Below are 14,067 nucleotides of genomic sequence, written 5' to 3'. Positions count from 1 at the left end.
CTCAGTGGATAGAGCGTCAGCCTGCAAACTGAAAGGTCCTAGGTTCAATACTGGTCAAGGGCACATGCCCAGGTTGTGGGCTCGATCCCCAGTGGGAGACTTGCAGGAGGCAGCCGATCCATAATTCTCTCTCATCATGGATGTTTCTATCTCTCTCCCTCTTCCTTCTTCTCTGAAATCAATAAAAATATATTTAAATAAAGAAAGAAAGAAAACTGGCAAGACTGGCTCCCTTAGGGTAGGAAAACTAAGAACTGTGGATCTAGGGTAGATGGAGAACATGGTACTGTCTGAAAATGATTTCATAGACATGTAACTTTTGCTGCAAAAAACTTTATAAAGGCTGATGAAATGAGCAACAGAGAGGTCCTTGCAAAGTGACGGAAAAAAAGGTAAAAGCATCCACCATAATTGGGTAGTCCATGAAAGGTGAGGGAATGGACACCATGATGAAAGATAACTCCTCCAAATTTTGGCTATGAAAGAAACGTGAGAAATAGGGCAGTAGTTAGAGAAAAAAAGGGCAGTTCTATGGGAGAGGGAGAGGTTAAAAATAAGAACAGCACAGATAATGTAATGAACAAGATAGAAAGGGTGAAGTCTAAAATGAGAATAAATGACTGGCCTTAAAGAAGAGAACAAAACACTTAATCTACATCAAGAAAGGAGAAAAAGATATTCATAGGTCAACATAGCTGTATAGGTTTCTTGCTTTTCTATCCTTGATGAAGAACTCCTACCTTTTTCCTACCCTACTAGTGTGAGCTATTAAATCTTCAGGAATCAAGTCTTAACTGTGACCCCTGCCACAATCATCTTTTAAGTATACATATTGGGAGAGATTATTTATGAACAGGATCTAAATTTAATTCAGAACCTAGCACACTGTATGAACTATATACTTTTCAGAACTGGCTTACATCCAACTTGTAAAAAATATACATGCTCAGCCCAGTCAGTGTGGCTCAGTGGTTGAGGGCAAACCTATGAACCAAGAGGTCATGGCTCAATTACCAGTCAGGGGACAGCCAAACCAGCTAAGACAAGCCCTAGCTGGTTTGGCTCAATGGATAGCGCGTCAGCCTGTGGACTGAAAGGTTCCAGGTTCGATTCCGGTCAAGGGCACATGCCTGGGATGCAGGCTCAATCCCCAGTAGGGGGCGTGCAGCAGGCAGCCAATCAATGATTCTCTCTCATCATTGATGTTTCTATCCCTCTCCCTTCCTCTCTAAAATCAATAAAAATATATTTAAATATATATATACATGGCTTGAAGAGAAATGTGCCTGATTTAAGATTTTCTAATGTTCACAATTACATCAGTTATACATACAGCAACAATGACACTCATAGCCCACATTTGTACATTACTTCACCTCATCTTTTATGAGAGCAATCACCTTCCCTTTTCCATTTTTTTTGGTTGAAGTTCAGTCCCACTTCTGATGGGGCCATTATAAAGCTACTGAAATCAAGATGCCTGACTTCAGCTTGGAAATTTAGATACACAGAACAATGGACCAAAATAGGGAGCGCAGATACAGGCCCAGACTTACATAATCAACTGACCTTTGACAAAGGAGTAATTTGATGGGGGGAAAGAATAGCATTTTCAACAAATGGTGCTAGAACAACTGAACAAAGTAATCTTACATTATATTTAACTTTTTAAACTGGAAAATAATTTTTTAATTTATCTTTATTGTTGGAAGTATTGCAGATATCCCCCTTTCCCTTCGCCCCCACTGACCCCCTTCACCTTCACCCCCTCCCTAAAATGGCAAAATTCTTTCTTTCTTTTTTTTTAAAAAAATATTTTATTGATTTTTTACAGAGAGGAAGGGAGAGGGATAGAGAGTTAGAAACAACGATGAGAGAGAAACATCAATCAGTTGCCTCCTGCACACTCCCCACTGGGGATGTGCCCGCAACCAAGGTACATGCCCTTGACCGGAACTGAACCTGGGACCCTTGATTCCGCAGGCCGATGCTCTATCCCAGGGGTGGGCAAACTTTTTGACTCGAGGGCCACAATGGGTTCTTAAACTGGACCGGAGGCCGGAACAAAAGCATGGATGGAGTGTTTGTGTGAACTAATATAAATTCAAAGTAAACATCATTACATAAAAGGGTACGGTCTTTTTTTTTTTAGTTTTATTCATTCCAAACGGGCCGGATCCGGCCCGCGGGCCGTAGTTTGCCCACGGCTGCTCTATCCACTGAGCCAAACCGGTTAGGGCCAAAATTCTTTCTTTTTAAAAAAATATTTTTATTGATTTCAGAGCGGAAGGGAGAGGGAAAGAGAGATAGAAACATTGACGATGAGTGAGAACCACTGATTGGCTGCCTCCTGCATGCCCCACACTGGGGATTGAGCCCACAACAGGGGCATATCCCCTGACCAGGAATTGAACCAGGACCTACCTCCTGGTTCTTAGGTCAATGCTCAACCACTGAGCCCAGTGGGTTAAGCTGGCAAAATTCTTAATACCCAACACTGGTTAAGGTCAAAGTGATACCAATAAAGCTCATAAGCCCTTTTTTTAAAGGTAATAATGCAAAAAATATTAACACCATAAAAATTTTCATACTCTTTAAACCAGTAGTCCCACTCCCAGAAACTACCTTATAAACTCATTTCACCGTCCCTCCTCCACATCCATCAGCCAATCAGGAGTGAGTATGCAAATTAACCAAAGATGGTGGGTCAATTTGCATACACAGGCGCAGAGCGGGAGAGCCGGAGGAGAGTGGAGCAGCTTGGGGAAATAGCTTCCCAAGCCGCCAGATGGAGAGCAGAAAGGAAGAGCTGGCGGATTGGAGGACTTGGCAGAGTGGGAGGCCATGGGACGGAGACAAAGCAGGAAGGGAAAACCAAGATCACGGGGAGCACCAGGAATTCTGGGAATAGTTTTGGTGGCAGCCCCAGGACCAGAAGCAGAAGCCCAGAGCGCAGGGAGCACCAGGAATGCTGGGAATCATAGTTCTGATGGCAGATGGATCTCCTGGACACTAGAGCAAAGTGAGCCTGGAGCAAGTTACTGTTGCGGTGGGGGATGGAGGGAAAGCAAAGGTGAGAGACATAAGTAAAATCAGAGTGTCTAGGAAAAATTAAAGGGAAGATATCCTAAAACTTCCAGGAAATCTCCACCAATGCAGCAAAGAAAAAAAATGCCTCTAACATTCTGTGAGCAACAAACCAAACTGAGTTGGGGTATCAGGCAATCTGCTCATATGATTGCAAAGACAGACAGAAACTCCCGGATTGGAGAGGGCTCTCCTGAGGGCTCCCAGATTGGAGAGGGTGCAGGTCGGGCTGAGGGACCCCCACAACCCCCAGTGCATAAATGTCATACACCGGGCCTCTAGTTACATATGATGAAAAACAAGAATCTAAGTATCCAACAACTGGGGGATATCAACAAGAATTATGGTACAATTTAAGGGGACACAAACAAAAATAAATGGAGTAAACTTATGGTTTCCCATCCAGCATGTAAACACTTGGAAGCTGTCACTCCCACCCCACAGAAGAAAAAAAATGAACAAATTGAAAATCAGTAACTCTTCTTAGATATAATTGAAGTCACAGGGCAAATTGCTGCTGTCAAAATTGGAGACAGGTAGGCAGAAAAAGAGAATCAAACCTTACCAGAACAAAAGCTTGCAAGCCTCTCTGCACGAACCATTCATTACCTGGCTAGGTAAATCTAAACTGTAATTGATAAATTACAGTTGCTGGAGGCTCAGAAAAGATGAATCTGAGAGTAAAAAAAAATCCAATGGGCCCGCAGGTGAATTTTTACCTCCAGGATTCCTATAAGGTTTTCACAGCTAAGATCAGAGAAAAATGCCCTAATTCTTCTGGCTAGGAAAGGGGGAAACTCACTATTTTGAAATAAGCCCAGAATAGTATGTTCTTAACAAAGCCTACCCCCAAGAGAAACTATCTCACCAGAGCCTAACCAATTGGGGTTTTAACAGATCTAAGCAACCCATACTCAATTCTAGCCACCCCTAGTCTTCCACTCTCATCTAAGAGGGGAGGGGACTGAGAAACACTTGAAGATTACAGCTTAGAGGCACAGGCTCACTAAAAGACTGACACCCAATTACAGGACTATAGATTGATTCCCTTACCCCAAAGTCTTACCATTAGGGCTCCAGTTCAGGAGACCACAATTCAAAAACCTGCATATCTCAGACCTTTTTTAAGATGTTTCTAGGGAAACCCAAAGAGGAGCCCTAGCAGGTGTAGCTCAGTGGACAGTGTGTCAGCCTGCGGACTGAAGGGTCCCAATTCTTTTTTTTTTTTTTTTTTTATATTTTATTGATTTTTTACAGAGAGGAAGGGAGAGAGATAGAGAGTTAGAAACATCGATGAGAGAGAAACATCGATCAGCTGCCTCCTGCACATCTCCCACCGGGGATATGCCCGCAACCCAGGTACATGCCCTTGACCGGAATCGAACCTGGGACCTCTCAGTCCGCAGGCCGACGCTCTATCCACTGAGCCAAACCGGTTTCGGCAGAAGGGTCCCAGTTCTGATTCCAGTCAAGGGCACATGCCCAAGTTGCAGGCTCGATCCCCAGTAGGGGCGTGCAGGAGGCAGCCAATCAATGATTCTCTCTTACCATTCTTGTTTCTATCTCTCTCCCTCTCCCTTCCTCTCTGAATCAATAAAAATACATTTCTTAAAAAGTCAACAGAGGAGACAAAAACAAGAACATAGGAGATTTTAGCCTCTGACACCTATACCTACAGCAAAATGCAGCCAATTCCCTAGACAGATGAACATAAAATTATCTCACTGAAGGCCTATTTACACTTAGTTTCTTTTACCCAGTACATCATGTCTGGCTTTCAAAAAAATTACAAAGTATACTAAAAAATAACACAAAAAAACAAAGACTTGGGCTCAGATATGGTAAAAATGCTGAAATTAGACTGGAAATTTAAAACTATAACTAATATGCTAAGTACTCTACTGGAAAAAGTTAATAACAATGTCCAAAACAGATGGGTAATGCAAGCAGTGATGGAAGTTATAAGAAAGAATATAAAAAGTAAATGCTAGAAATAAAAAACACTGTAACAGAAATGAAAATTGCCTTTGGTGTGCTCATTAGTAGGTGAACACAAAGAAAGAATCATTGAGTCAGAAGCAGTGTCAATAGAAACTTCCAAAAAGAAAATGCAAAGGAAGAACAAATGAAAAAGAACAGAACATCCAAAAGGTGTAATATACAAGTAAAGGGAATACCTGATAGAGAAAAAAAAGGAAAAGAAATATTTGAAGCAATAATGACTAAGAATTTTCATAATTAGTAATAGACAACAGATCCAGGAACCTCCAAAAGTACAAATCAGGATAAATCCTCAAAAATCTATACCTAGGGACATCATAGTCAAATTGAATAAAATTAAAAAACCAAGATAAAATCTTGAAAGAAGACAGAGGAAAAGAACATTTTACATATAGAGGTGCAAAGATAAGAATTATGCCCAGCCCTAACCAGTTTGGCTCAGTGAATAAAGAGTCGGCTTGAGGACTGAAGGGTCCCAGGTTCGATTCCGGTCAAGGGCATGTACCTCGGTTGCGGGCATATCCCCAGTAGGGGGTGTGCAGGAGGCAACTAATTGATGTTTCTCTCTCATCGATGTTTCTAACTCTCTATCCCTCTCTCTTCCTCTCTGTAAAAAATCAATAAAATATATATATATTTTTAAAAAGAATTGCGCCCAGCTGGCGTGGCTCAGTGGTTGAGCATCAACGAATGAACCAGGAGATCACGGTTCGATTCCCGGTCAGGCACATGCCTGAGTGTGGGCTCGATTTCCCATGCAGGAGGCAGCCAATCAATGATTCTCTCTCATCATTGATGTTTCTAACTCTCTCCTCCTTCCTCTCTGAAATCAATAAAAATACATATATTTTTAAAAAGATAAGAATTGCATTGGACTTCTCTTCAGAAAACATGGAAACAAGATGAGAATGGAGAAGAATTTAGTGTTGAAAGAGCCTGGTCACGGGGGCTCAGTGGTTGAGTGTTGACCTATGAACCAGGAGGTCACAGTTCAATTCCTGATCAGGGCACATGCCGGGTTGTGGGCTTGATCCCCAGTACGGGGCGTGCAGGAGGCAGCCAATCAATATTCTCATCACTGATGTTTCTATCTCTCTCCCCCTCTCCCTTCCTCTCTCTGAAATCAATAAAAACATACTTTATATAATGAAAAGACAACCTAATGGGAGAAGATATTCACCAATGACACATCCAATAACGAAGGGGTTAATAACTGAAATGTAACTAATACAACATAACACCCCCCAAATAAAACAAACAAATAAACAAAACAAAAACAAACAATTCGATTAATAAATGGGCAGAGGACCTGAACTGACATTTCTTCAAAAAGAAAATACAGTGGTCAACAGACATATAAAAAGATGCTCAATGCCACTAAGCATCAGAGAAATGCAAATTAAAACCACAATGAGATATTATTACCTCACACCTGCCAAAATGGCTATCACCCTATATAATACAAGAAAACATGCAGCCCTAACCAGTTTGGCTCAGCAGATAGAGCGTCGGCCTGGGGACTCAAGAGTCCCAGGTTCAATTCCAGTCAAAGGCATGTACCCTGGTTGCGGGCACATCCCCAGAAAGGGGGGTGTAAGAGGCAGCTGATGGATGTTTCTAACTCTCTATCCCTCTCCCCTCCTCTTTGTAAAAAATCAACAAAATATATTTTTTAAAAAGCAGAAACATGCAAATTAATTGTCCCTCCGCTATGCTCAAGCCACGCCCACAAGCTAATCAGGAGTGAGTATGCAAATTAACCCAACCAAGATGGCAGTGGCCACGGAGCTGGAGTGTGCAGGAGCGAGCAGGAGGCTTGGATTGCCCCTGGCGATGGAGGAAGCCAATGGACGGCCCTGTCTCTGCTCAAGGCTACAAAGTTCCAATTATAGAAGATAAATAAATCCCAGAAAAAAAAAAGAAAAAAGAAAAAAAGGAGAGACTAGGAGCTTGGGTTGCTGGGGGGCTTGGCCAGCCTGAAAACGGCCCTCAGCCCCTCACCCAGGATTGCTTAGGCACCCCAGCGGGACCACCACCCTGATCTGGGACACCCTTCAGGGCAAACCAGCTGGCCCCCACCTGTGCACCAGGCCTCTATTCTTCTATCTAATAAAAGAGAAACATGGTAATTAGCGTACGACCGCTACCCTTCCCATTGGCTAATCAGTGAGATATGCAAATTAACTGCCAACCAAGATGGCAGCCAGCAGCCAGGCAGCTGACGCGAACAGGGAGGCTTGCTTGCTTCAGTGAAGGAGGAAGCCAAGCTTCCCTGCCTGCCTTGCCAGCCTCTCAGCTGCACTCTAAGCAACATTGTAACAAATATAGAAGCTCAACAAAACCCCAGAAACCTGCTTTAGTCGGCCGGGCTTCAGCCAGCAGGATCGCAACATTGTTTCAAATACAGAAGGTAAACAAAGGCCAGAAACCTGCTTTCAGCAGCGGAGGCCTAAGAGCTGGAGCCAAGCCTGAGAGCTAAAGCTGGCCCAGAATAAAATAAAAAAAAAGAAAAAAAGGAGCGGTTGGAAGCTTCAGTCACTCGCCAGCCTGAAAATGGCCCTCAGCCCCTCACCCAGGCTGGCCAGGCACCCCAGTGGGGACCCCCACCTGATCCAGGACACCCTTCAGGGCAAACCAGCCGGCCCCCATCCGTGCACCAGGCCTCTGTCCTATATAGTAAAAGGGCAATATGCCTCCCAGCACCGGGATCAGTGTGACAGGGGGCAGCGCCCAAACCCCGATCGCCCTGAGGCTCTGTGTGTGACAGGGGGCGGGGCCACAACCTCTTTATCCACCCTGCTCTGTTCGTGACAGGGGAAGGCGCCCCAAACCCCTGATCAGCCCTGCTCTGTGCCTGATACGGGGGAGCTCCCCAAACCCGATTGCCCTGCGGCTCTGTGTGTGACAGGCTGCGGTGCCCCAACCCCCTGATCGGCCCTGCTCTGTGTGTGACAGGGTGCGGCGCCCCAACACCCCCCCCCCCCACCACCGGCCCTTCTCTGTGTGTGACGGGGTAGAGCCATAACCTCCCCATCGGCCCTGCCCTGAGTGTGACAGTGGCGGTGCCCAACCCCCTGATCCGCCCTGCTCTGTGTGTGATAGGGGGCAGTGCCCCAACTCCCCTATCGGCCCTACTCTGTGAGTGACAGGGGGGAACTCCCCAACCCCCTGATCGGCCCTGCTCTGTGCGTGACAGGGGGGAGCTCCCCAACTCCCTGATGGGCCCTGCTCTGTGCATGACAGGGGTGAGCTCCCCAACCCCAATCGACCCTGCTCTGTGCGTGACAGGGTACGGAGCCCCAACCCCCCTGATGGGCCCTGCTCTGTGAGTGACAGGGGGCAGCGCCCCAACCCCGATTGGCCCTGCTCTGTGTGTGACAGGGGGTGGCGCCGCAAAGCTGCCCATCGACCCTGCCTTGAGTGTGACAGGGGGCGGTGCCCCAACCCCTCAATCGGCCCTACCCTGAGAGTGACTGAGGGTGGCATCGCAACCTCCCGATCCGCCCTGCTCTGTGCATGACAGGGGGTGGTGCCCCAACTCCCCAATCAGCCCTGCTCTGAGCCTGACCAGGGGCTGCACCTAGGAATTGGGCCTGCCCTCTACCACCCGGGAGCAGGCCTAAGCCAGCAGGTCGTTATCTCCCGAGGGGTCCCAGACTGCGAGAGGGCACAGGCCGGGCTGAGGGACCCCCCCACCCCCCACCGAGTGCACAAATTTTTGTGCACCGGGCCTCTAGTCCTATATAATAAAAGGGTAATATGCAAACTGACCCTAACAGCAGAACGAATGGGAATGACTGGTCACTATGATACACACTGACCACCAGGGGGCAGACGCTCAATGCAGGAGCTGCCCCCTGGTTGTCAGTGTGCTCCCACAGGGGGAGCTCTGCTCAGCCACAAGCCAGGCTGACGGCTGCCAGCACAGTGGTGGTGGCAGGAGCCTCTCCCGCCTCATTAGCAGAGCTAAGGATGTCCGACTGCAGCTTAGGCCTGCTCCTCGCTGGCAAGCGGACATCCCCCGAGGGCTCCTGGGCTGCCAGAGGGATATCTGACTGCCCGCTTAGGCCCGTTACCCCCAGGGAGCGGGCCTAAGCCAGCAGGTGGACATCCCCTGAAGGATCGCAGACTGCGAGAGGGCACAGGCCGGGCTGAGCTCCCCCCCCCCCCCGTGCACAAATTTTTGTGCACCGGGCCTCTAGTCCTATATAATAAAAGGCAAATATGCAAATTGTCCCCTCAGGTATTCGACCGACCGAGAGTTCAACAGCTCAGTATGACATGCACTGACCACCAAGGGGTGGTATGGAACGAAGGAAGGCCCCAGCCAGCAGCCAGGGGAAGGAAGGCCCCAATTGGGCTGGAAGGAGTCAATGGAGGTGGGGGGTAAGGGGGACATATGCAATACTTTCAACAATAAAGAATGATTTTAAAAATAAAATAAAGGCTGAATGAAAAAAATAGTAAATAAAATTACTAGGTTATCGTATTTGAACTCGTCATACTTTTATGACCAAAGTAATTTCTAGAAAGGTGGTCGTAAATTATTATAGCGCTGGCACTTCATGAGCTAGCCCATTTCATCATATTCTCATCATTAGTACAGTCTTTAAAAACACACACAAATAGAAAAATCAACTGTCTATCTTTTCAGTGAGACTAGCCTATGTCTGTCCCAAGCAGCATTGCTGGAGAAAAACCCACATAACCATTCATTAATTGGTTTCTTGTTCAAGTGAAGACCATACACAAATGGAATTTAACATGGCCCTGTGTCTGTTCCTATTAAAGAATGATCCTTCCTCTATGCCAGGGATACCACCCCTCTGTTCTTCTCAAGGACTTTGCACCTTCAATTACTCCTGCTCTATCATAATTTCTCTCATCCACCAATATACAAACATACACTATTATCTACCAGAAAAAATTTCTCAAGATCACTGCGGCCATATTCTTCTCCAGCTCACCTTCTTCTCTGCTCTCCTATCAAAGCAAACATCTTTTTAAAAGTTGATGATGTAACACTCATCAGGTAGCTCAGTTGGCTGCAGTGTCATCCCAGACACCAAAAGGTTTCAGGTTCAATTCCCAGTCAGGTCACATACCTAGATTTGTGGGTTTGATCTCCAGTCAGGAGGCAACCAACCAGTATCTCCACCCCCCTCTCTAAAAATCAATAAAAACATATCCTCAGGTGAGGACTTTTTAAAAATTGATAACGTGTTAGAGTTGTACACTTAAAATCTATATGGTTTGATTAACTCATGTTACCACCAATAAACTCAATTTTAAAATGTTTATTAAAAACAGAATTGCTCTAGCCAGTTTGGCTAAGTGGATAGAGCGTTGGCCTGTGAACTGAAGGGTCCCGGGTTTGATTCCAGTCAAGGGCACATGCCCAGGTTGCAGGCTCCATCCCCGGTAGTGGGCATGCAGGAGGCAGCTAATCAATGATTCTCTCTCAAAAATTGGTTTCTATCTCTCTCTCTCTCTCCCTTCCTCTCTGAAATCAATAAAAATATATTTCAAAACACACACAGAGTTGACTAGACTGTCAGTTCCTTACCTACTTCCTCTTAACCCACTCTAATGATATTCATCTCAGAAATAAGCATCATGATCTATCTAGTTGCTTAAGAGAAAACTCTAGGTGTTTTCCCAGCTTCTTCATTTTTCCTCTGTAGCACCAGCAAGCTCTGGTGACTCCATGTACCTTTAAAACATCTCCCAAGTACTTCTACTTCTCTTCAGCTCCCTATTCAACCCTAAACCCAAGATTACAATCATCTCTTGCCTGGCCTCCCAAGAAAGACTCCCCAAGATATCTGAGTTCATTCCTACTCCCCACTCTCCCACTATACATGGCAAGTTGCCTACCCAATTTCCTTTCTCCTTCTTTCTTACTAATGGAACCCTGATTTAATTGGGGATCAATGTAATCAGCTAAAAGAACATTTCCTAGCCTCTCTTAAACCAAGAAGAGGTTATGACACAGACCTGGATAAAAAATAAAAACAAAAAGAGGTCACTGAATGGGGTTTCTCAGAAAGCTCTTTAAAGGGAGCAAACTCAGCTGGCATGCACCTTATGCCTTTCCTTTCTGAAATTCAGACGTGTTGTCTGGACTGCTGACAGTCATTTTGAGAATTTAAGGACAAGGGTCAAACTCCTAAGAACGGTAAATTGAAAGTTAGAATAGTCTACTAACACTATAAAGCCCTTAACCAAGTAATTCAGAGATACTTCCCTCCAGACTTTTGTTTAAACCACTACTATTATTTTTTTACACCCAGCCAAACTTAACCCCTAACTCTTAAATCCTTTTTCCTTACATTTTCAGTTTCTATTCATTGTTCCCACAGCAGCCAAAGTGATCTTTTTTTTTTTTATTTTAAATATATTCCATTGATTTTTCACAGAGAGGAAGGGAGAGAGATAGAGAGCTAGAAACATCGATGAGAGAGAAACATCGATCAGCTGCCTCCTGCACATCTCCCACTGGGGATGTGCCTGCAACCCAGGTACATGCCCTTGATCGGAATCGAACCCGGGACCCTTCAGTCCGCAGGCCGACGCTCCATCCACTGAGCCAAACCGGTTTTGGCAAAAGTGATCTTTTAAAAAACAATTTTTGTCCTTTGCTTTAAATCTTCAAATGGCTTCTAGTTATTTAAAACCCAAATTTCTTCCTTTGGGCTTAGAAAATTTTATGTGATCTGGCTCCCCCTTATATCATCTTGCACCATTCTCCTCCCTTACTCCAGCCACAATAACCTCCTTTTGTTGATTAAACACAGCAAATTCTTTCTGACTTTAGGACCTTTACATTAACTGTTTCCTCTGACGTGGAATAATGATCTCTAGAGGCATGGCTTTATAATTCAGATCTTAATCTAAGACTGGAATCTCAGGAAAGGAAAGGCCTTTTAATTTCATCTATACAATATTACTATATTTCTCAGCGTTGCATTTATCACATACTTGTCTGTCTTCTCTTGCCCCACTCATCACTACAGCTCCATGCATCCCTAGGGTGCAATTACAGATAATTTTTTTCTTTAATATAGTTCCATACTTTCCAAAATTCAATAATGAGCAAATGCTTATTTTTATATTCAAGGAATTACTATTTATTTAACAGGAAAAAGCAATTAGATGGCCCTTCAGTCTTGACTGTATAATAGTTATAAGCTTTCTATATGGATATTAGAGTTGATATCCTAATATATGACAAAGTTAATTCCACAATTTATCCTCCCAAGTGTCAGTTTAAGGGTCATTCCCAAGGAACTTTTTCCGAGGTTAGGTTTCCCCACCCCAACAGTTCTTTTTTTTTAAAATATATTTCATTGATTTTCCACAGAGAGGAAGGGAGAAAGATAGAGAGTTAGAAACATCAATGAGAGAGAAACATTGACCAGCTGCCTCCTGCACACCTCCCACTGGGGATGTGCCCGCAACCAAGGCACATGCCCCTGACCGGAATCAAACCCGGGACTCCTCAGTCCGCAGGCCGACGCTCTATCCACCGAGCCAAACCGGCTACGGCCCCAACAGTTCTTATTTAAACTCAACCAACACACATATAATTAACCAGAGGCCCAGTGCACGAATTCGTATGGGGGGGGGGGGTCGGTCCCTCAGCCCAGCCTGCACCCTCTCCAATCTGGGACCCCTCAGGGGATATCCGACTGCCGTTTTAGTCCCAATCCGGGACCGCTGGCTCCTAACCGCTCGCCTCTTTGCCTGCCTGATAGACCCTAACCACCTCTGCCTGCCAGCCTGATGCCCCTAACTGCCCTCCCCTGCTGGCCTGATACCCCTAAAAGCCACCGCCCTGCTGTATGGGTCCTAGGTGTGGTTATCTAGCTCCCTCCTCCCTCCTGTCAGAGCCTGGGGATGCAGAGTCAAGTCCCCATCCACCCACCCACGTGCACCTCAAAATCACGCGAGACCCAGACTCGGCCGGCCCCACCCGTCAAGCCCCGCTGACGCATCACGACCCTGGCCGGTGCCAGGACCCTGGCCAGCGCCAGGTGGGGACGCAGCCTCCTGCTGATCAGTTGTTACAGCATGAGGGTGGGATGACAATTTGCATATTATATGCCTTTTATTATTATAGACTAGTGGCCCAGTGCACCAAATTCGTGCATGGGGAGGAGGAGGTTCCTCAGCCTGGCCTGCACCCTCTCCAATCTGGGATCCCTCTCGCAATCCAGAACCACTGGCTCCTAAGCGCTCACCTGTCTACCTGCCTGATGCCCCTAACTGCTCCCTTGCCGGCCTGATAGCCCTAACTATTCCCTTCTGGCCTGATCCCCCTAAGTGGCTATCTACACTCCTGGCCTAAACCCCCTGCCTATGTGCTCTACCTTCCTCTCCATGCCTTCAGACCCCAGCGCAAGAGTGCTGAGAGCTCTCCGCCGAGGCCGCGCCCCCATCCTGACGCCCCCCCCCCCCCCCCCCAGTCTGGGCCACCGTGGCCCATCCTGACGCCCCGCTCTAGGCCAGGCAGCGCCGCGGGACTGCACATGCTTCAGCTGGGGGGCCACCCCTGGCGGCAGCCTCACATCCTGGTGGTGCAAGTCCCCGCCCCCCCAGTTCCTGTGTGCACACACCTTTGACTAGTCGTGGCTTAGACACCATTAGGACCAATTAGCATATTCCCATATTCCCTCTTTATTATATAGGATTAGTATCTCACTGCCTTATCAAACCATAACTTATTCCACAATAGCATGGACCATGTCTATCTTATTAACACAAGTAGCATTCAATAAATATTTGTTGAATAAAGAAAAATGTAAAATTAAAGAGTTAAACCCAGAAATACAGATGTCATCATAAACAGGTTGGGGCAAAAGTAGGTTTACTTTTGTGAGTACAAAAACGTTTATTCTTGTACTACTTTCAGAGTGAACAACTGTAAACCTACTCTTGCCCCACCCTGTATAATACTAAATAGATGCTCCTGAGGTC

At 45.9% G+C, this 14,067-nt stretch overlaps 1 protein-coding gene across 5 annotated transcripts in view; it reads right to left on the bottom strand.

The window, feature by feature from the left end:
• Positions 1-14,067, bottom strand: part of UBE2K (ubiquitin conjugating enzyme E2 K) — a 66,005-nt gene that overhangs the window by 38,123 nt on the left and 13,815 nt on the right. Inside the window, exon 1 of one of the 5 annotated variants that reach the window (XM_036331560.1) lies at positions 12,070-12,129. The exons of the other annotated variants lie outside the window; for them this stretch is intronic. Within the exon in view, the coding sequence (XP_036187453.1) occupies positions 12,070-12,114 (45 nt within the window). The 5' untranslated portion in view covers positions 12,115-12,129. Of the gene's footprint in view, positions 1-12,069; positions 12,130-14,067 lie in introns of those variants that run through there. 5 annotated transcript variants of the gene reach the window in all.

Source organism: Myotis myotis, unplaced genomic scaffold (genome assembly GCF_014108235.1).
Source record: "Myotis myotis isolate mMyoMyo1 unplaced genomic scaffold, mMyoMyo1.p scaffold_m19_p_1, whole genome shotgun sequence".
Taxonomy (NCBI): domain Eukaryota; kingdom Metazoa; phylum Chordata; class Mammalia; order Chiroptera; family Vespertilionidae; genus Myotis; species Myotis myotis.
The sequence above is the reverse complement of the archived record's forward strand: the minus strand, read 5'-3'. Positions and strand labels throughout refer to the sequence as shown.